This window comes from Chiloscyllium plagiosum, unplaced genomic scaffold (genome assembly GCF_037043375.1).
Source record: "Chiloscyllium plagiosum isolate Xiang-an unplaced genomic scaffold, Cpla_swu_hap1 HiC_scaffold_171, whole genome shotgun sequence".
Classification (NCBI taxonomy): Eukaryota; Metazoa; Chordata; class Chondrichthyes; order Orectolobiformes; family Hemiscylliidae; genus Chiloscyllium; species Chiloscyllium plagiosum.
This window is the reverse complement of record NW_028270310.1, coordinates 15,001-37,639: the sequence shown is the minus strand read 5'-3', so window position 1 is coordinate 37,639 and position 22,639 is coordinate 15,001. Positions and strand designations below refer to the sequence as shown.

At 61.6% G+C, this 22,639-nt stretch overlaps 1 protein-coding gene across 1 annotated transcript in view; it reads right to left on the bottom strand.

Moving 5' to 3' along the window:
- Positions 1–431: 431 nt before the first annotated feature.
- Positions 432–22,639, bottom strand: part of LOC148133950 (neuronal PAS domain-containing protein 4-like) — a 37,123-nt gene continuing 14,915 nt past the window's right edge. Inside the window, exons 4-6 of the mRNA XM_087985733.1 lie at positions 20,955–21,087; positions 575–1,036; positions 432–486 (exon numbers count right to left, since the gene is read on the bottom strand). Coding sequence (XP_087841859.1) covers positions 432–486; positions 575–1,036; positions 20,955–21,087 — 650 coding nt within the window. The remainder of the gene's footprint in view (positions 487–574; positions 1,037–20,954; positions 21,088–22,639) is intronic.

Sequence of the window (22,639 nt, the reverse complement as noted above, 5' to 3'; positions counted from 1 at the left end):
CGGTGTACAGGGTGACGGTGCAGTGAGGTGATGGGAGGGACAGGAATCCCGGTGTGGAATGTGTTCAGGCCGGGAGACCTGGGGGTGGGATTTCCGCACGGAGACCGCCGCCCTGTCCTCACCTTGCTGCTGGCCCTTTCGAAGGCCGGCTGGGAGTTGATACAACTCATCGCCGAGTTCCAGCTTTGGGTCCAGCTCCTCCCAGTCCTCGAACATTGATTCACAGCCGGCCAGCTCCTCGAGGAAGGCGTCACCATCCCAGTCAGTGGGCACGGGGAATGGGAACTGCACACAGCAGGTTGGGAGACCGGAGCCGCTCGGAGCCTCCTCCCCGAGCTCCCTCACCACCTCCGCTTCCGGGTAGGCCTCTGTCTGGAGTGGCAGGGACCTGTGCTCCAGCCCAGCCTCAGCACTGCCCACCCACCCTGGGCCTATTCCCACGGGAGCTGGGAGTGGAGCTGGGAATGTCTCAGCGAGAGAGCGGATCTGCGTGGCCAGCAGACTGATTTTCATTCTCTCCTCCTTGCTGTAGTGAGCAGGCCCTCCAATCCCCCAGGGGAGCTCTGCTGTTGACCCAATGCCCAGTGCTAAGGGCGGCTCCCCATGGACAGGGCAGGTCATGTCCCCTGGAGTCACCATGTTAACCTGACGGGAGTGAGAGGAGACGCACGGTCTGGGAGGGGCATCAGGCGAAAGGATTGACTGCCCCTCTCCCCAGGAAGAGCGATCCGGGGCAGGGCAGGGAGGAGGGGAGCTGTGTGAGGAGGGGGCACCTACCCAGGGAGACAGAGAGAAGGTCAGGTCGTTCCGGGGATTGAGAGTCAGAGGCTGCTCTGGGCTGGGAATGGCTAGGGTGGGCACTGAGAGACTGGGTGTCGACGGTGCCCACCAGGAGGGAGTGCCAGACTGCAGGTTCCTGGCAGAGGGAGTGCACAGACTGGCACCTTCAGGAGAGGACAGGGCAGAGGGGGCAGAGAAGCTGGGAGCTGGCTCAGTGCAGGACAGACTTTGATGCAGATGGGCAGCCTCGGCCTCACTATAAACACAAGACAGCAGCGTTACCCCGGGGAGCACACACTGACTGAACCATCTACATCCCAGGCACCCCATTCAAACACAACCAACTCACCCCAGCCCAGAGGGAGTGCCGCACTGTCGGAGGGTCAGTACTGAGGGAGTGCTGCACTGTCAGAGGGTCAGTACTGAGGGAGAGCCGCACTGTCAGAGGGTCAGTACTGAGGGAGTGCCGCACTGTCAGAGGGTCAGTACTGAGGGAGTGTCGCACTGTCAGAGGGTCAGTACTGAGGGAGTGCCACACTGTCAGAGGGTCAGTACTGAGGGAGTGCTGCACTGTCAGAGGGTCAGTACTGAGGGAGTGCTGCACTGTCAGAGGGTCAGTACTGAGGGAGTGCTGCACTGTCAGAGGGTCTATACTGAGGGAGTGCTGCACTGACAGAGGGTCAGTACTGAGGGAGTGCCGCACTGTCGGAGGGTCAGTGCTGAGGGAGCGCCGCACTGTCAGAGGGTCAGTACTGAGGGAGTGCCGCACTATCAGAGGGTCAGTACTGAGGGAGTGCTGCACTGTCAGAGGGTCAGTACTGAGGGAGTGCTGCACTGACAGAGGGTCAGTACTGAGGGAGTGCAGCGCTGTCGGAGGGTCAGTACTGAGGGAGTGCCGCACTGTCAGAGGGTCAGTACTGAGGGAGTGCTGCACTGACAGAGGGTCAGTACTGAGGGAGTGCCGCACTGTCAGAGGGTCAGTACTGAGGGAGTGCCGCACTGTCAGAGGGTCAGTACTGAGGGAGTGCCGCACTGTCAGAGGGTCAGTACTGAGGGAGTGCCGCACTGTCAGAGGGTCAGTACTGAGGGAGTGCCGCACTGTCAGAGGGTCAGTACTGAGGGAGTGCCGCACTGTCAGAGGGTCAGTACTGAGGGAGTGCTGCACTGTCAGAGGGTCAGTACTGAGGGAGAGCCGCACTGTCAGAGGGTCAGTACTGAGGGAGTGCCGCACTGTCAGAGGGTCAGTACTGAGGGAGTGTCGCACTGTCAGAGGGTCAGTGCTGAGGGAGTGCCGCACTGTCGGAGGGTCAGTACTGAGGGAGTGCCACACTGTCAGAGGGTCAGTACTGAGGGAGTGCCGCACTGTCAGAGGGTCAGTACTGAGGGAGTGTCGCACTGTCGGAGGGTCAGTACTGAGAGAGCGCTGCACTGTCGGAGGGTCAGTACTGAGGGAGTGCTGCACTGTCAGAGGGTCAGTACTGAGGGAGTGCCGCACTGTCAGAGGGTCAGTGCTGAGGGAGTGCCGCACCGTCAGAGGGTCAGTACTGAGGGAGTGCCGCACTGTCAGAGGGTCAGTACTGAGGGAGTGCCGCACTGTCAGAGGGTCAGTACTGAGGGAGTGCCACACTGTCAGAGGGTCAGTACTGAGGGAGTGCCGCACTGTCAGAGGGTCAGTACTGAGGGAGTGTCGCACTGTCGGAGGGTCAGTACTGAGAGAGCGCTGCACTGTCGGAGGGTCAGTACTGAGGGAGTGCTGCACTGTCGGAGGGTCAGTACTGAGGGAGTGCTGCACTGTAAGAGGGTCAGTGCTGAGGGAGTGCCGCACTGTCAGAGGGTCAGTACTGAGGGAGTGCCGCACTGTCAGAGGGTCAGTGCTGAGGGAGTGCCGCACTGTCAGAGGGTCAGTACTGAGGGAGTGCTGCACTGTCGGAGGGTCAGTACTGAGGGAGTGCTGCACTGTCAGAGGGTCAGTGCTGAGGGAATGTCGCACTGTCACAGGGTCAGTACTGATGGAATGTCGCACTGTCACAGGGTCAGTACTGAGGGAGTGCCGCACTGTCGGAGGGTCAGTACTGAGAGAGTGTCGCACTGTCAGAGGGTCAGTGCTGAGGGAGTGTCGCACTGCCGGAGGGTCAGTACTGAGGGAGTGCCGCACTGTCAGAGGGTCAGTACTGAGGGAGTGCCGCACTGTCGGAGGGTCAGTACTGAGGGAGTGCCGCACTGTCAGAGGGTCAGTACTGAGGGAGTGCCGCACTGTCAGAGGGTCAGTACTGAGGGAGTGCTGCACTGTCAGAGGGTCAGTACTGAGGGAGTGCCGCACTGTCAGAGGGTCAGTACTGAGGGAGTGCCGCACTGTCAGAGGGTCAGTACTGAGGGAGTGCCGCACTGTCAGAGGGTCAGTACTGAGGGAGTGCCGCACTGTCAGAGGGTCAGTACTGAGGGAGTGCCGCACTGTCGGAGGGTCAGTGCTGAGGGAGTGCCGCACTGTCAGAGGGTCAGTGCTGAGGGACTGCCGCACTGTCAGAGGGTCACTGCTGAGGGACTGCCGCACTGTCAGAGGGTCAGTGCTGAGGGAGTGCCGCACTGTCAGAGGGTCAGTACTGAGGGAGTGCCGCACTGTCAGAGGGTCAGTACTGAGGGAGTGCCACACTGTCAGAGGGTCAGTACTGAGGGAGTGCCGCACTGTCAGAGGGTCAGTACTGAGGGAATGTCGCACTGTCACAGGGTCAGTACTGAGGGAGTGCCGCACTGTCGGAGGGTCAGTACTGAGGGAGTGTCACACTGTCGGAGGGTCAGTACTGAGGGAGTGCCGCACTGTCAGAGGGTCAGTACTGAGGGAGTGCCGCACTGTCAGAGGGTCAGTACTGAGGGAGTGCCGCACTGTCAGAGGGTCAGTACTGAGGGAGTGCCGCACTGTCAGAGGGTCAGTGCTGAGGGAGTCCCGCACTGTCAGAGGGTCAGTACTGAGGGAGTGCCGCACTGTCAGAGGGTCAGTGCTGAGGGAGTGCCGCACTGTCAGAGGGTCAGTGCTGAGGGAGTGCCGCACTGTCAGAGGGTCAGTGCTGAGGGAGTGCCGCACTGTCAGAGGGTCAGTACTGAGGGAGTGCCGCACTGTCAGAGGGTCAGTGCTGAGGGAGTGCAGCACTGTCAGAGGGTCAGTACTGAGGGAGTGCCGCACTGTCAGAGGGTCAGTGCTGAGGGAGTGCCGCACTGTCAGAGGGTCAGTACTGAGGGAGTGCTGCACTGTCAGAGGGTCAGTACTGAGGGAGTGCCGCACTGTCGGAGGGTCAGTGCTGAGGGAGTGTCGCACTGTCAGAGGGTCAGTACTGAGGGAGTGCCACACTGTCAGAGGGTCAGTACTGAGGGAGTGCCGCACTGTCAGAGGGTCAGTACTGAGGGAGTGTCGCACTGTCGGAGGGTCAGTACTGAGAGAGCGCTGCACTGTCGGAGGGTCAGTACTGAGGGAGTGCTGCACTGTCGGAGGGTCAGTACTGAGGGAGTGCTGCACTGTAAGAGGGTCAGTGCTGAGGGAGTGCCGCACTGTCAGAGGGTCAGTACTGAGGGAGTGCCGCACTGTCAGAGGGTCAGTGCTGAGGGAGTGCCGCACTGTCAGAGGGTCAGTACTGACGGAATGTCACACTGTCAGAGGGTCAGTACTGAGGGAGTGTCGCACTGTCAGAGGGTCAGTGCTGAGGGAGTGTCGCACTGCCGGAGGGTCAGTACTGAGGGAGTGTCGCACTGTCGGAGGGTCAGTACTGAGGGAGTGCCGCACTGTCAGAGGGTCAGTACTGAGGGAATGTCGCACTATCACAGGGTCAGTACTGAGGGATTGCAACACTGTCAGAGGGTCAGTGCTGAGGGAGTGCTGCACTGTCAGAGGGTCAGTACTGAGGGAGTGCCGCACTGTCAGAGGGTCAGGGCTGAGGGAGTGCTGCACTGTCAGAGGGTCAGTACTGAGGGAGTGCCGCACTGTCAGAGGGTCAGTACTGAGGGAGTGCCACACTGTCAGAGGGTCAGTGCTGAGGGAGTGCTGCACTGTCAGAGGGTCAGTACTGAGGGAGTGCTGCACTGTCAGAGGGTCAGTACTGAGGGAGTCCCGCACTGTCAGATGGTCAGTACTGAGGGAGTGCCGCACTGTCAGAGGGTCAGTACTGAGGGAGTGCCACACTGTCAGAGGGTCAGTACTGAGGGAGTGCCACACTGTCAGAGGGTCAGTGCTGAGGGAGTGCTGCACTGTCAGAGGGTCAGTACTGAGGGAGTGCTGCACTGTCAGACGGTCAGTACTGAGGGATTGCCGCACTGTCAGAGGGTCAGTACTGAGGGAGCGCAGCACTATCAGAGGGTCAGTACTGAGGGAGCGCCGCACTGTCAGAGGGTCAGTACTGAGGGAGCGCAGCACTGTCAGAGGGTCAGTACTGAGGGAGTGCCGCACTGTCAGAGGGTCAGTACTGAGGGAGTGCCGCACTGTCAGAGGGTCAGTACTGAGGGAGTGCCGCACTGTCAGAGGGTCAGTACTGAGGGAGCGCCGCACTGTCAGAGGGTCAGTGCTGAGGGAGTGCCGCACTGTCAGAGGGTCAGTGCTGAGGGAGTGCCGCACTGTCAGAGTTTCAGTGCTGAGGGAGTGCCACACTGTCAGAGGGTCAGTACTGAGGGAGTGCCGCACTGTCAGAGGGTCAGTACTGAGGGAGTGCCGCACTGTCGGAGGGTCAGTGCTGAGGGACTGCCGCACTGTCGGAGGGTCAGTGCTGAGGGAGTGCTGCACTGTCAGAGGGTCAGTACTGAGGGAGTGCCACACTGTCAGAGGGTCAGTACTGAGGGAACGCCGCACTGTCAGAGGGTCAGTACTGAGGGAGTGCCGCACTGTCAGAGGGTCAGTACTGAGGGAGTGCCGCACTGTCAGAGGGTCAGTACTGAGGGAATGTCGCACTGTCACAGGGTCAGTACTGAGGGAATGTCGCACTGTCACAGGGTCAGTACTGAGGGAGTGCCGCACTGTCAGAGGGTCAGTGCTGAGGGAGTGCCGCACTGTCAGAGGGTCAGTACTGAGGGAGTGCCGCACTGTCAGAGGGTCAGTGCTGAGGGAGTGCTGCACTGTCAGAGGGTCAGTACTGAGGGAGTGCCGCACTGTCAGAGGGTCAGTGCTGAGGGAGTGCCGCACTGTCAGAGGGTCGGTACTGAGGGAGTGCCGCACTGTCAGAGGGTCAGTACTGAGGGAGTGCCGCACTGTCACAGGGTCAGTGCTGAGGGAGTGCCTCACTGTCAGAGGGTCAGTGCTGAGGGAGTGCCGCACATTCAGAGGGTCAGTACTGAGGGAGTGCCGCACTGTCAGAGGGTCAGTACTGAGGGAATGTCGCACTATCACAGGGTCAGTACTGAGGGAGTGCCACACTGTCAGAGGGTCAGTACTGAGGGAGTGCCACACTGTCAGAGGGTCAGTGCTGAGGGAGTGCTGCACTGTCAGAGGGTCAGTACTGAGGGAGTGCTGCACTGTCAGAGGGTCAGTACTGAGGGAGTGCCACACTGTCAGAGGGTCAGTACTGAGGGAGTGCCGCACTGTCAGAGGGTCAGTACTGAGGGAGTGTCGCACTGTCGGAGGGTCAGTACTGAGAGAGCGCTGCACTGTCGGAGGGTCAGTACTGAGGGAGTGCTGCACTGTCGGAGGGTCAGTACTGAGGGAGTGCTGCACTGTAAGAGGGTCAGTGCTGAGGGAGTGCCGCACTGTCAGAGGGTCAGTACTGAGGGAGTGCCGCACTGTCAGAGGGTCAGTGCTGAGGGAGTGCCGCACTGTCAGAGGGTCAGTACTGACGGAATGTCACACTGTCAGAGGGTCAGTACTGAGGGAGTGTCGCACTGTCAGAGGGTCAGTGCTGAGGGAGTGTCGCACTGCCGGAGGGTCAGTACTGAGGGAGTGTCGCACTGTCGGAGGGTCAGTACTGAGGGAGTGCCGCACTGTCAGAGGGTCAGTACTGAGGGAATGTCGCACTATCACAGGGTCAGTACTGAGGGATTGCCACACTGTCAGAGGGTCAGTGCTGAGGGAGTGCTGCACTGTCAGAGGGTCAGTACTGAGGGAGTGCCGCACTGTCAGAGGGTCAGGGCTGAGGGAGTGCTGCACTGTCAGAGGGTCAGTACTGAGGGAGTGCCGCACTGTCAGAGGGTCAGTACTGAGGGAGTGCCACACTGTCAGAGGGTCAGTGCTGAGGGAGTGCTGCACTGTCAGAGGGTCAGTACTGAGGGAGTGCTGCACTGTCAGAGGGTCAGTACTGAGGGAGTCCCGCACTGTCAGATGGTCAGTACTGAGGGAGTGCCGCACTGTCAGAGGGTCAGTACTGAGGGAGTGCCACACTGTCAGAGGGTCAGTACTGAGGGAGTGCCACACTGTCAGAGGGTCAGTGCTGAGGGAGTGCTGCACTGTCAGAGGGTCAGTACTGAGGGAGTGCTGCACTGTCAGACGGTCAGTACTGAGGGATTGCCGCACTGTCAGAGGGTCAGTACTGAGGGAGCGCAGCACTATCAGAGGGTCAGTACTGAGGGAGGGCCGCACTGTCAGAGGGTCAGTACTGAGGGAGCGCAGCACTGTCAGAGGGTCAGTACTGAGGGAGTGCCGCACTGTCAGAGGGTCAGTACTGAGGGAGTGCCGCACTGTCAGAGGGTCAGTACTGAGGGAGTGCCGCACTGTCAGAGGGTCAGTACTGAGGGAGCGCCGCACTGTCAGAGGGTCAGTGCTGAGGGAGTGCCGCACTGTCAGAGGGTCAGTGCTGAGGGAGTGCCGCACTGTCAGAGTTTCAGTGCTGAGGGAGTGCCACACTGTCAGAGGGTCAGTACTGAGGGAGTGCCGCACTGTCAGAGGGTCAGTACTGAGGGAGTGCCGCACTGTCGGAGGGTCAGTGCTGAGGGACTGCCGCACTGTCGGAGGGTCAGTGCTGAGGGAGTGCTGCACTGTCAGAGGGTCAGTACTGAGGGAGTGCCACACTGTCAGAGGGTCAGTACTGAGGGAACGCCGCACTGTCAGAGGGTCAGTACTGAGGGAGTGCCGCACTGTCAGAGGGTCAGTACTGAGGGAGTGCCGCACTGTCAGAGGGTCAGTACTGAGGGAATGTCGCACTGTCACAGGGTCAGTACTGAGGGAATGTCGCACTGTCACAGGGTCAGTACTGAGGGAGTGCCGCACTGTCAGAGGGTCAGTGCTGAGGGAGTGCCGCACTGTCAGAGGGTCAGTACTGAGGGAGTGCCGCACTGTCAGAGGGTCAGTGCTGAGGGAGTGCTGCACTGTCAGAGGGTCAGTACTGAGGGAGTGCCGCACTGTCAGAGGGTCAGTGCTGAGGGAGTGCCGCACTGTCAGAGGGTCGGTACTGAGGGAGTGCCGCACTGTCAGAGGGTCAGTACTGAGGGAGTGCCGCACTGTCACAGGGTCAGTGCTGAGGGAGTGCCTCACTGTCAGAGGGTCAGTGCTGAGGGAGTGCCGCACATTCAGAGGGTCAGTACTGAGGGAGTGCCGCACTGTCAGAGGGTCAGTACTGAGGGAATGTCGCACTATCACAGGGTCAGTACTGAGGGAGTGCCACACTGTCAGAGGGTCAGTACTGAGGGAGTGCCACACTGTCAGAGGGTCAGTGCTGAGGGAGTGCTGCACTGTCAGAGGGTCAGTACTGAGGGAGTGCTGCACTGTCAGAGGGTCAGTACTGAGGGAGTGCCACACTGTCAGAGGGTCAGTACTGAGGGAGCGCAGCACTATCAGAGGGTCAGTACTGAGGGAGTGACGCACTGTCAGAGGGTCAGTACTGAGGCAGCGCCGCACTGTCAGAGGGTCAGTGCTGAGGGAGTGCCGCACTGTCAGAGGGTCAGTGCTGAGGGAGTGCCGCACTGTCAGAGGGTCAGTACTGAGGGAGTGCCACACTGTCAGAGGGTCAGTACTGAGGGAGTGCCGCACTGTCGGAGGGTCAGTGCTGAGGGAGTGCCGCACTGTCAGAGGGTCAGTACTGAGGGAGTGCCGCACTGTCGGAGGGTCAGTGCTGAGGGACTGCCGCACTGTCGGAGGGTCAGTGCTGAGGGAGTGCCACACTGTCAGAGGGTCAGTACTGAGGGAGTGCCGCACTGTCGGAGGGTCAGTGCTGAGGGAGTGCCGCACTGTCAGAGGGTCAGTACTGAGGGAGTGCCGCACTGTCGGAGGGTCAGTGCTGAGGGACTGTCGCACTGTCAGAGGGTCAGTGCTGAGGGAGTGCCACACTGTCGGTGGGTCAGTACTGAGGGAGTGCCGCACTGTCAGCGGGTCAGTACTGAGGGAGTGTCGCACTGTCGGAGGGTCAGTACTGAGAGAGCGCTGCACTGTCGGAGGGTCAGTACTGAGGGAGTGCTGCACTGTCAGAGGGTCAGTACTGAGGGAGTGCCGCACTGTCAGAGGGTCAGTGCTGAGGGAGTGCCGCACCGTCAGAGGGTCAGTACTGAGGGAGTGCCGCACTGTCAGAGGGTCAGTACTGAGGGAGTGCCGCACTGTCAGAGGGTCAGTACTGAGGGAGTGCCACACTGTCAGAGGGTCAGTACTGAGGGAGTGCCGCACTGTCAGAGGGTCAGTACTGAGGGAGTGTCGCACTGTCGGAGGGTCAGTACTGAGAGAGCGCTGCACTGTCGGAGGGTCAGTACTGAGGGAGTGCTGCACTGTCGGAGGGTCAGTACTGAGGGAGTGCTGCACTGTAAGAGGGTCAGTGCTGAGGGAGTGCCGCACTGTCAGAGGGTCAGTACTGAGGGAGTGCCGCACTGTCAGAGGGTCAGTACTGAGGGAGTGCTGCACTGTCGGAGGGTCAGTACTGAGGGAGTGCTGCACTGTCAGAGGGTCAGTGCTGAGGGAATGTCGCACTGTCACAGGGTCAGTACTGACGGAATGTCGCACTGTCACAGGGTCAGTACTGAGGGAGTGTCGCACTGTCAGAGGGTCAGTGCTGAGGGAGTGTCGCACTGCCGGAGGGTCAGTACTGAGGGAGTGCCGCACTGTCAGAGGGTCAGTGCTGAGGGAGTGCCGCACTGTCAGAGGGTCAGTACTGAGGGAGTGCCACACTGTCAGAGGGTCAGTACTGAGGGAGTGCCGCACTGTCAGAGGGTCAGTACTGAGGGAATGTCGCACTGTCACAGGGTCAGTACTGAGGGAGTGCCGCACTGTCGGAGGGTCAGTACTGAGGGAGTGTCACACTGTCGGAGGGTCAGTACTGAGGGAGTGCCGCACTGTCAGAGGGTCAGTACTGAGGGAGTGCCGCACTGTCAGAGGGTCAGTACTGAGGGAGTGCCGCACTGTCAGAGGGTCAGTACTGAGGGAGTGCCGCACTGTCAGAGGGTCAGTGCTGAGGGAGTCCCGCACTGTCAGAGGGTCAGTACTGAGGGAGTGCCGCACTGTCAGAGGGTCAGTACTGAGGGAGTGCCGCACTGTCAGAGGGTCAGTGCTGAGGGAGTGCCGCACTGTCAGAGGGTCAGTGCTGAGGGAGTGCCGCACTGTCAGAGGGTCAGTACTGAGGGAGTGCCGCACTGTCAGAGGGTCAGTGCTGAGGGAGTGCAGCACTGTCAGAGGGTCAGTACTGAGGGAGTGCCGCACTGTCAGAGGGTCAGTGCTGAGGGAGTGCCGCACTGTCAGAGGGTCAGTACTGAGGGAGTGCTGCACTGTCAGAGGGTCAGTACTGAGGGAGTGCCGCACTGTCGGAGGGTCAGTGCTGAGGGAGTGTCGCACTGTCAGAGGGTCAGTACTGAGGGAGTGCCACACTGTCAGAGGGTCAGTACTGAGGGAGTGCCGCACTGTCAGAGGGTCAGTACTGAGGGAGTGTCGCACTGTCGGAGGGTCAGTACTGAGAGAGCGCTGCACTGTCGGAGGGTCAGTACTGAGGGAGTGCTGCACTGTCGGAGGGTCAGTACTGAGGGAGTGCTGCACTGTAAGAGGGTCAGTGCTGAGGGAGTGCCGCACTGTCAGAGGGTCAGTACTGAGGGAGTGCCGCACTGTCAGAGGGTCAGTGCTGAGGGAGTGCCGCACTGTCAGAGGGTCAGTACTGACGGAATGTCACACTGTCAGAGGGTCAGTACTGAGGGAGTGTCGCACTGTCAGAGGGTCAGTGCTGAGGGAGTGTCGCACTGCCGGAGGGTCAGTACTGAGGGAGTGTCGCACTGTCGGAGGGTCAGTACTGAGGGAGTGCCGCACTGTCAGAGGGTCAGTACTGAGGGAATGTCGCACTATCACAGGGTCAGTACTGAGGGATTGCCACACTGTCAGAGGGTCAGTGCTGAGGGAGTGCTGCACTGTCAGAGGGTCAGTACTGAGGGAGTGCCGCACTGTCAGAGGGTCAGGGCTGAGGGAGTGCTGCACTGTCAGAGGGTCAGTACTGAGGGAGTGCCGCACTGTCAGAGGGTTAGTACTGAGGGAGTGCCACACTGTCAGAGGGTCAGTACTGAGGGAGTGCCACACTGTCAGAGGGTCAGTGCTGAGGGAGTGCTGCACTGTCAGAGGGTCAGTACTGAGGGAGTGCTGCACTGTCAGAGGGTCAGTACTGAGGGAGTGCCACACTGTCAGAGGGTCAGTACTGAGGGAGCGCAGCACTATCAGAGGGTCAGTACTGAGGGAGTGACGCACTGTCAGAGGGTCAGTACTGAGGCAGCGCCGCACTGTCAGAGGGTCAGTGCTGAGGGAGTGCCGCACTGTCAGAGGGTCAGTGCTGAGGGAGTGCCGCACTGTCAGAGGGTCAGTACTGAGGGAGTGCCACACTGTCAGAGGGTCAGTACTGAGGGAGTGCCGCACTGTCGGAGGGTCAGTGCTGAGGGAGTGCCGCACTGTCAGAGGGTCAGTACTGAGGGAGTGCCGCACTGTCGGAGGGTCAGTGCTGAGGGACTGCCGCACTGTCGGAGGGTCAGTGCTGAGGGAGTGCCACACTGTCAGAGGGTCAGTACTGAGGGAGTGCCGCACTGTCGGAGGGTCAGTGCTGAGGGAGTGCTGCACTGTCAGAGGGTCAGTACTGAGGGAGTGCCGCACTGTCAGAGGGTCAGGGCTGAGGGAGTGCTGCACTGTCAGAGGGTCAGTACTGAGGGAGTGCCGCACTGTCAGAGGGTCAGGGCTGAGGGAGTGCTGCACTGTCAGAGGGTCAGTACTGAGGGAGTGCCGCACTGTCAGAGGGTCAGTACTGAGGGAGTGCCACACTGTCAGAGGGTCAGTACTGAGGGAGTGCCACACTGTCAGAGGGTCAGTGCTGAGGGAGTGCTGCACTGTCAGAGGGTCAGTACTGAGGGAGTGCTGCACTGTCAGAGGGTCAGTACTGAGGGAGTGCCGCACTGTCAGAGGGTCAGTACTGAGGGAATGTCGCACTATCACAGGGTCAGTACTGAGGGATTGCCACACTGTCAGAGGGTCAGTGCTGAGGGAGTGCTGCACTGTCAGAGGGTCAGTACTGAGGGAGTGCCGCACTTTCAGAGGGTCAGGGCTGAGGGAGTGCTGCACTGTCAGAGGGTCAGTACTGAGGGAGTGCCGCACTGTCAGAGGGTCAGTACTGAGGGAGTGCCACACTGTCAGAGGGTCAGTACTGAGGGAGTGCCACACTGTCAGAGGGTCAGTGCTGAGGGAGTGCTGCACTGTCAGAGGGTCAGTACTGAGGGAGTGCTGCACTGTCAGAGGGTCAGTACTGAGGGAGTGCCACACTGTCAGAGGGTCAGTACTGAGGGAGCGCAGCACTATCAGAGGGTCAGTACTGAGGGAGTGCCACACTGTCAGAGGGTCAGTACTGAGGGAGTGCCGCACTGTCGGAGGGTCAGTGCTGAGGGAGTGCCGCACTGTCAGAGGGTCAGTACTGAGGGAGTGCCGCACTGTCGGAGGGTCAGTGCTGAGGGACTGCCGCACTGTCGGAGGGTCAGTGCTGAGGGAGTGCCACACTGTCAGAGGGTCAGTACTGAGGGAGTGCCGCACTGTCGGAGGGTCAGTGCTGAGGGAGTGCCGCACTGTCAGAGGGTCAGTACTGAGGGAGTGCCGCACTGTCGGAGGGTCAGTGCTGAGGGACTGTCGCACTGTCAGAGGGTCAGTGCTGAGGGAGTGCCACACTGTCGGTGGGTCAGTACTGAGGGAGTGCCGCACTGTCAGCGGGTCAGTACTGAGGGAGTGTCGCACTGTCGGAGGGTCAGTACTGAGAGAGCGCTGCACTGTCGGAGGGTCAGTACTGAGGGAGTGCTGCACTGTCAGAGGGTCAGTACTGAGGGAGTGCCGCACTGTCAGAGGGTCAGTGCTGAGGGAGTGCCGCACCGTCAGAGGGTCAGTACTGAGGGAGTGCCGCACTGTCAGAGGGTCAGTACTGAGGGAGTGCCACACTGTCAGAGGGTCAGTACTGAGGGAGTGCCGCACTGTCAGAGGGTCAGTACTGAGGGAGTGTCGCACTGTCGGAGGGTCAGTACTGAGAGAGCGCTGCACTGTCGGAGGGTCAGTACTGAGGGAGTGCTGCACTGTCGGAGGGTCAGTACTGAGGGAGTGCTGCACTGTAAGAGGGTCAGTGCTGAGGGAGTGCCGCACTGTCAGAGGGTCAGTACTGAGGGAGTGCCGCACTGTCAGAGGGTCAGTGCTGAGGGAGTGCCGCACTGTCAGAGGGTCAGTACTGAGGGAGTGCTGCACTGTCGGAGGGTCAGTACTGAGGGAGTGCTGCACTGTCAGAGGGTCAGTGCTGAGGGAATGTCGCACTGTCACAGGGTCAGTACTGAGGGAGTGTCGCACTGTCAGAGGGTCAGTGCTGAGGGAGTGTCGCACTGCCGGAGGGTCAGTACTGAGGGAGTGCCGCACTGTCAGAGGGTCAGTACTGAGGGAGTGCCGCACTGTCGGAGGGTCAGTACTGAGGGAGTGCCGCACTGTCAGAGGGTCAGTACTGAGGGAGTGCCGCACTGTCGGAGGGTCAGTACTGAGAGAGTGCCACACTGTCAGAGGGTCAGTACTGAGGGAGTGCTGCACTGTCAGAGGGTCAGTACTGAGGGAGTGCCGCACTGTCAGAGGGTCAGTACTGAGGGAGTGCCGCACTGTCAGAGGGTCAGTACTGAGGGAGTGCCGCACTGTCAGAGGGTCAGTACTGAGGGAGTGCCGCACTGTCAGAGGGTCAGTACTGAGGGAGTGCCGCACTGTCGGAGGGTCAGTGCTGAGGGAGTGCCGCACTGTCAGAGGGTCAGTGCTGAGGGACTGCCGCACTGTCAGAGGGTCACTGCTGAGGGACTGCCGCACTGTCAGAGGGTCAGTGCTGAGGGAGTGCCGCACTGTCAGAGGGTCAGTACTGAGGGAGTGCCGCACTGTCAGAGGGTCAGTACTGAGGGAGTGCCACACTGTCAGAGGGTCAGTACTGAGGGAGTGCCGCACTGTCAGAGGGTCAGTACTGAGGGAATGTCGCACTGTCACAGGGTCAGTACTGAGAGTGCCGCACTGTCGGAGGGTCAGTACTGAGGGAGTGTCACACTGTCGGAGGGTCAGTACTGAGGGAGTGCCGCACTGTCAGAGGGTCAGTACTGAGGGAGTGCCGCACTGTCAGAGGGTCAGTACTGAGGGAGTGCCGCACTGTCAGAGGGTCAGTACTGAGGGAGTGCCGCACTGTCAGAGGGTCAGTGCTGAGGGAGTCCCGCACTGTCAGAGGGTCAGTACTGAGGGAGTGCCGCACTGTCAGAGGGTCAGTACTGAGGGAGTGCCGCACTGTCAGAGGGTCAGTGCTGAGGGAGTGCCGCACTGTCAGAGGGTCAGTGCTGAGGGAGTGCCGCACTGTCAGAGGGTCAGTACTGAGGGAGTGCCGCACTGTCAGAGGGTCAGTGCTGAGGGAATGTCGCACTATCACAGGGTCAGTACTGAGGGAGTGCCACACTGTCAGAGGGTCAGTGCTGAGGGAGTGCTGCACTGTCAGAGGGTCAGTACTGAGGGAGTGCCACACTGTCAGAGGGTCAGTGCTGAGGGAGTGCTGCACTGTCAGAGGGTCAGTACTGAGGGAGTGCTGCACTGTCAGAGGGTCAGTACTGAGGGAGTGCCACACTGTCAGAGGGTCAGTACTGAGGGAGCGCAGCACTATCAGAGGGTCAGTACTGAGGGAGTGACGCACTGTCAGAGGGTCAGTGCTGAGGGAGTGCCGCACTGTCAGAGGGTCAGTGCTGAGGGAGTGCCGCACTGTCAGAGGGTCAGTGCTGAGGGAGTGCCGCACTGTCAGAGGGTCAGTACTGAGGGAGTGCCACACTGTCAGAGGGTCAGTACTGAGGGAGTGCCGCACTGTCGGAGGGTCAGTGCTGAGGGAGTGCCGCACTGTCAGAGGGTCAGTACTGAGGGAGTGCCGCACTGTCGGAGGGTCAGTGCTGAGGGACTGCCGCACTGTCGGAGGGTCAGTGCTGAGGGAGTGCCACACTGTCAGAGGGTCAGTACTGAGGGAGTGCCGCACTGTCGGAGGGTCAGTGCTGAGGGAGTGCCGCACTGTCAGAGGGTCAGTACTGAGGGAGTGCCGCACTGTCGGAGGGTCAGTGCTGAGGGAGTGCCGCACTGTCAGAGGGTCAGTACTGAGGGAGTGCCGCACTGTCGGAGGGTCAGTGCTGAGGGACTGTCGCACTGTCAGAGGGTCAGTGCTGAGGGAGTGCCACACTGTCGGTGGGTCAGTACTGAGGGAGTGCCGCACTGTCAGCGGGTCAGTACTGAGGGAGTGCCACACTGTCGGTGGGTCAGTGCTGAGGGAGTGCTGCACTGTCAGAGGGTCAGTACTGAGGGAGTGCCACACTGTCAGAGGGTCAGTACTGAGGGAATGTCGCACTGTCACAGGGTCAGTACTGAGGGAGTGCCGCACTGTCAGAGGGTCAGTACTGAGGGAATGTCGCACTGTCACAGGGTCAGTACTGAGGGAGTGCTGCACTGTCAGAGGGTCAGTACTGAGGGAGTGCTGCACTGTCAGAGGGTCAGTACTGAGGGAGTGCCGCACTGTCAGAGGGTCAGTACTGAGGGAGTGCCGCACTGTCAGAGGGTCAGTACTGAGGGAATGTCGCACTATCACAGGGTCAGTACTGAGGGAGTGCCGCACTGTCAGAGGGTCAGTACTGAGGGAGTGCTGCACTGTCAGAGGGTCAGTACTGAGGGAGTGCCGCACTGTCGGAGGGTCAGTACTGAGGGTGTGCCGCACTGTCAGAGGGTCAGTACTGAGGGCGTGCCGCACTGTCAGAGGGTCAGTACTGAGGGAGTGCCGCACTGTCAGAGGGTCAGTACTGAGGGAGTGCCACACTGTCAGAGGGTCAGTACTGAGGGAGTGCCGCACTGTCAGAGGATCAGTACTGAGGGCGTGCCGCACTGTCAGAGGGTCAGTACTGAGGGAGTGCCGCACTGTCAGAGGGTCAGTACTGGGGGGGTGCCGCACTGTCAGAGGGTCAGTACTGAGGGAGTGCCGCACTGTCAGAGGGTCAGTGCTGAGGGAGTGCCGCACTGTCAGAGGGTCAGTGCTGAGGGAGTGCCGCACTGTCAGAGGGTCAGTACTGAGGGAGTGCCGCACTGTCAGAGGGTCAGTGCTGAGGGAGTGCCGCACTGTCAGAGGGTCAGTACTGAGGGAGTGCCGCACTGTCAGAGGATCAGTACTGAGGGCGTGCCGCACTGTCAGAGGGTCAGTACTGAGGGAGTGCCGCACTGTCAGAGGGTCAGTACTGAGGGAGTGCCGCACTGTCAGAGGGTCAGTACTGGGGGGGTGCCGCACTGTCAGAGGGTCAGTACTGAGGGAGTGCCGCACTGTCAGAGGGTCAGTACTGAGGGAGTGCCGCACTGTCAGAGGGTCAGTACTGAGGGAGTGCCGCACTGTCAGAGGGTCAGTACGGAGGGAGTGCCGCACTGTCAGAGGGTCAGTACGGAGGGAGTGCCGCACTGTCAGTGAGTCAGTACTGAGGGTGTGCCGCGCTGTCAGAGGGTCAGTACTGAGGGAGTGCCGCACTGTCAGTGAGTCAGTACTGAGGGAGTGCCGCACTGTCAGAGGGTCAGTGCTGAGGGAGTGCTGCACTGTCAGAGGGTCAGTACTGAGGGAGTGCCGCACTGTCAGTGAGTCAGTACTGAGGGAGTGCCGCACTGTCAGAGGGTCAGTGCTGAGGGAGTGCTGCACTGTCAGAGGGTCAGTGCTGAGGGAGTGCCGCACTGTCAGAGGGTCAGTGCTGAGGGAGTGCCGCACTGTCAGAGGGTCAGTACTGAGGGAGTGCCGCACTGTCAGAGGGTCAGTGCTGAGGGAGTGCCGCACTGTCAGAGGGTCAGTACTGAGGGAGTGCCGCACTGTCAGAGGGTCAGTACTGAGGGAGTGCCGCGCTGTCAGAGGATCAGTACTGAGGGCGTGCCGCACTGTCAGAGGGTCAGTACTGAGGGAGTGCCGCACTGTCAGTCAGTGTGAGAGTCAGTGTGTGTGGGACTGTCCCCCCCCCCCCCCAGTGAGAGTCAGTGTGTGTGGGACTGTCCCCCCCCCCAGTGAGAGTCAGTGTGTGTGGGACTGACCCCCCCCCCAGTGAGAGTCAGTGTGTGTGGGACTGTCCCCCCCCCCAGTGAGAGTCAGTGTGTGTGCGACTGTCCCCCCCCCCAGTGAGAGTCAGTGTGTGTGGGACTGTCCCCCCCCCCCCAGTGAGAGTCAGTGTGTGTGGGACTGACCCCCCCCCCAGTGAGAGTCAGTGTGTGTGGGACTGTCCCCCCCCCCCAGTGAGAGTCAGTGTGTGTGGGACTGTCCCCCCCCCCCAGTGAGAGTCAGTGTGTGTGGGACTGTCCCCCCCCCCAGTTTCTGTGCCTGTTCCCTGATCATCACCTCGAAACCCCCATTCACCTTCCACCCCCCCTCACCCTCCAAACACCCCCACACCCTCCAAACCCCCCCCACTCCCCCTCCAAACACCCCCACTCCCCCTCCAAACACCCCCACACTCTCCAAACCCCCCCCACTCCCCCTCCAAACACCCCCTCACCCTCCAAACCCCCTCCACTCCTCCTCCAAACCCCCCCACTCCCCCTCCAAACACTCCGTACTCTCCCTCCAAACCCCCCACTCCCCCTCCAAACACCCCCACACTCTCCAAACCCCCCCACTCCCCCTCCAAACACCCCCCACACTCTCCAAACGCCCCCCCACTCCCCCTCCAAACACCCCCACACTCTCCAAACACCCCGTACTCCCCCTCCAAAACCCCCACTCTCCCTCCAAACCCCCACTCTCCCTCGAAACACCCCCACTTTCCCTCCAAGCACCCCCCACTCTCCCTCCAAACCACACCCACTCCCCCTTCAGTCACCTTGCACTCCCCCTCCAAACCACACACACTCCCCCTCCAAACACCCCCCACTCCCCCTCCAAACCACCCCCACTCCCTGTCCAAACCACACCCACTCCCCCTCTAAACACCCCCCACTCCCCCTCCAAACCACACCCACTCCCCCTCCAAACCACACCCATCCCCCTCCAAACATCCCCCACTCCCCCTCCAAACATCCCCCACTCCCTGTCCAAACCACATCCACTCCCCCTTCAGTCACCCTGCACTCCCCCTCCAAATCCCCCCACTCCCCCTCCAAACACCCCACTCCCACTCCAAACACTCCCATTCCCCTCCAAACCACACCCGACTCCCCCTCCAAATGCCCCCCCCACTCCCCCTCAAACACCCCCCAACTCCCCCTCCAAACCCCCCCCACTTCCCCTCCAAACATCCCCCACTCCCTGTCCAAACCACACCCACTCCCCCTCCAAACCACACCCACTCCCCCTCCAAACCACACCCCACTCCCCCTCCAAACCACACCCACTCCCCCTCCAAACCACACCCACTCCCCCTCCAAACCACACCCACTCCCCCTCCAAACCACACCCACTCCCCCTCCAAACCACACCCACTCCCCCTCCAGACCACACCCCACTCCCCCTCCAAACCACACCCACTCCCCCTCCAAACCACACCCCACTCCCCCTCCAAACCCCCCCCACTTCCCCTCCAAACCCCCCCCACTTCCCCTCCAAACACCCCCCACTCCCCCTCCAAACCACACCCACTCCCCCTCCAAACCACACCCACTCCCCCTCCAAACCACACCCACTCCCCCTCCAAACCACACCCCACTCCCCCTCCAAACCACACCCACTCCCCCTCCAAACCACACCCCACTCCCCCTCCAAACCACACCCCACTCCCCCTCAAAACCACACCCCACTCCCCCTCCAAACCACACCCGACTCCCCCTCCAAACCACACCCCACTCCCCCTCCAAACCACACCCGACTCCCCCTCCAAACCACACCCACTCCCCCTCCAAACCACACCCACTCCCCCTCCAAACCACACCCACTCACCCTCCAAACCACACCCACTCCCCCTCCAAACGCCCCCCACTCCCCCTCCAAACATCCCCCACTCCCTGTCCAAACCACACCCACTCCCCCTTCAGTCACCCTGCACTCCCCCTCCAAATCCCCCCACTCCCCCTCCAAACACCCCACTCCCACTCCAAACACTCCCATTCCCCTCCAAACCACACCCGACTCCCCCTCCAAACGCCCCCCCCACTCCCCCTCAAACACCCCCCAACTCCCCCTCCAAACCCCCCCACTTCCCCTCCAAACATCCCCCACTCCCTGTCCAAACCACACCCACTCCCCCTCCAAACCACACCCACTCCCCCTCCAAACCACACCCACTCCCCCTCCAAACCACACCCACTCCCCCTCCAAACCACACCCACTCCCCCTCCAAACCACACCCGACTCCCCCTCCAAACCACACCCACTCCCCCTCCAAACCACACCCACTCCCCCTCCAAACCACACCCCACTCCCCCTCCAAACCACACCCACTCCCCCTCCAAACCACACCCCACTCCCCCTCCAAACCACACCCACTCCCCCTCCAAACCACACCCCACTCACCCTCCAAACCACACCCGACTCCCCCTCCAAACCACACCCACTCCCCCTCCAAACCACACCCGACTCCCCCTCCAAACCACACCCCACTCCCCCTCCAAACGCCCCTCCACTCCCCCTCCAAACGCCCCCCCACTCCCCCTCCAAACGCCCCCCCACTCCCCCTCCAAACGCCCCCCACTCCCCCTCCAAACGCCCCCCCACTCCCCCTCCATACCAAACCGTCTCCCCCTCCAAACCACACCCACTCCACCTCCAAACCACACCCACTCCCCCTCCAAACCACACCCACTCCCCCTCCAAACACCTCCCCACTCCCCCTCCAAACCACACCCGACTCCCCCTCCAAACCACACCCGATTCCCCCTCCAAACCACACCCACTCCCCCTCCAAACACCTCCCCACAACCCCTCCAAACCACACTCACTCCCCCTAAAAACCCCCCACTCCCCCTCCAAACCCCCCCTCCTCTCCAAACCACACCCACTCCAAACCACAACCCACTCCCCCTCCAAACGCCACCCACTCCACCTCCAAACCAAACCCACTCCCCCTCCAAATGCCACTCACTCCCCCTCCAAGCACCACCCACTCCACCTTCCAACCCTCCCACTCCCCCTCCAAACTCCCCCACACCCTCTCCAACCCCCCACTCCCCCTCCAAACCACACCCACTCCCCCTTCAAACCACACCGCCTCCCCCTCCAAACCCCTCCCCCTCCAAACCCCTCCCCCTCCCCTCCCCCTCCAAACCCCACCCCCTCCCCTCCCTTCCCCCTCCAAACCCCACCTTCCCCCAACCCATCCAAACCCCCCTCACCCTCACCCTCCCCCTCCAAACCCTCCCTCCCCCTCCCCTCCCTTCCCCCTCCAAACCCCACCTTCCCCCAACCCATCCAAACCCCCCTCACCCTCACCCTCCCCCTCCAAACCCTCCCTCCCCCTCCCCTCCCCTCCCCCTCCAAACCCCACCTTCCCCCAACCCATCCAAACCCCCCTCACCCTCACCCTCCCCCTCCAAACCCTCCCTCCCCCTCCAAACCACCCCCACACCCTCTCCAAACCCCCCCACTCCCTCACAAACACCCGCACTCCCTCCCAAACACCCGCACTCCCCTCCAAACCACCCCAAACCCTCTCACACCCCCCTCAAAACGCCCCCACTCCCCCCCATCGAATCCACCCCCACTCCCCTGCCAAACCCCCCTCCCCCTCCCCATCTGCCAGACCCCCACACTCGTGCAGACCTCCCCCCCCCCCTTGCTCCCCCAGTAGAGAAGGTGTTCCCGTGCCTGCCCCCTGCTGGTTACCTGATCACCAGGTGAGAGCACTTTACGGAGGGTCCTGGATGCTCCAGACTCGCTCTGGTCATGACCCAAACCCAGGACAGGTCTCGGTGCTGCAGGCGCACAACCATTTTCACCTCGTTATCCCCACGGCTCACTGTAACAGGACACACAGGGTCAGTGTGTGTGGGACTGTGTCCCCCCCCCCAGTGAGAGTCAGTGTGTGTGGGACTGTTCCCCCCCCCAGTGAGAGTCAGTGTGTGTGGGACTGTCCCCCCCCCCCGGTGAGAGTCAGTGTGTGTGGGACTGTCCCCCCCCCTCAGTGAGAGTCAGTGTGTGTGGGACTGTCCCCCCCCCGGTGAGAGTCAGTGTGTGTGGGACTGTCCCCCCCCCCTCAGTGAGAGTCAGTGTGTGTGGGACTGTCCCCCCCCCTCAGTGAGAGTCAGTGTGTGTGGGACTGTCCCCCCCCCCCCAGTGAGAGTCAGTGTGTGTGGGGACTGTCCCCCCCCCCCAGTGAGAGTCAGTGTGTGTGGGACTGTCCCCCCCCCCAGTGAGAGTCAGTGTGTGTGGACTGTCCCCCCCCCCCCCAGTGAGAGTCAGTGTGTGTGGGACTGTCCCCCCCTCAGTGAGAGTCAGTGTGTGTGGGACTGTTCCCCCCACCCCCCCCCCCCCCAGTGAGAGTCAGTGTGTGTGGGAGCTGTCCCCCCCCCGCAGTGAGAGTCAGTGTGTGTGGGACTGTGTCCCCCCCCCCAGTGAGAGTCAGTGTGTGTGGGACTGTCCCCCCCCCCCCAGTGAGAGTCAGTGTGTGTGGGACTGTCCCCCCCCCCCCCCAGTGAGAGTCAGTGTGTGTGGGACTGTCCCCCCCCCAGTGAGAGTCAGTGTGTGTGGGACTGTGTCCCCCCCTGGTGAGAGTCAGTGTGTGTGGGACTGTGTCCCCCCCCCGGTGAGAGTCAGTGTGTGTGGGACTGTCCCCCCCCCCAGTGAGAGTCAGTGTGTGTGGGACTGTCCCCCCCCCCCCCAGTGAGAGTCAGTCTGTGTGGGACTGTGTCCCCCCCCCCAGTGAGAGTCAGTGTGTGTGGGACTGTCCCCCCCCCAGTGAGAGTCAGTGTGTGTGGGACTGTCCCCCCCCCCCAGTGAGAGTCAGTGTGTGTGGGACTGTCCCCCCCCCCCCAGTGAGAGTCAGTGTGTGTGGGACTGTCCCCCCCCCCAGTGAGAGTCAGTGTGTGTGGGACTGTCCCCCCCCCCCCCAGTGAGAGTCAGTGTGTGTGGGACTGTCCCCCCCCCCCAGTGAGAGTCAGTGTGTGTGGGACTGTCCCCCCCCCCCCCCAGTGAGAGTCAGTGTGTGTGGGACTGTCCCCCCCCCCCAGTGAGAGTCAGTGTGTGTGGGACTGTCCCCCCCCCCAGTGAGAGTCAGTGTGTGTGGGACTGTCCCCCCCCCCAGTGAGAGTCAGTGTGTGTGGGACTGTCCCCCCCCCAGTGAGAGTCAGTGTGTGTGGGACTGTCCCCCCCCCAGTGAGAGTCAGTGTGTGTGGGACTGTCCCCCCCCCCAGTGAGAGTCAGTGTGTGTGGGACTGTCCCCCCCCCCCCCCCAGTGAGAGTCAGTGTGTGTGGGACTGTCCCCTCCTCCCCCCCAGTGAGAGTCAGTGTGTGTGGGACTGTCCCCCCCCCAGTGAGAGTCAGTGTGTGTGGGACTGTCCCCCCCCCCCCAG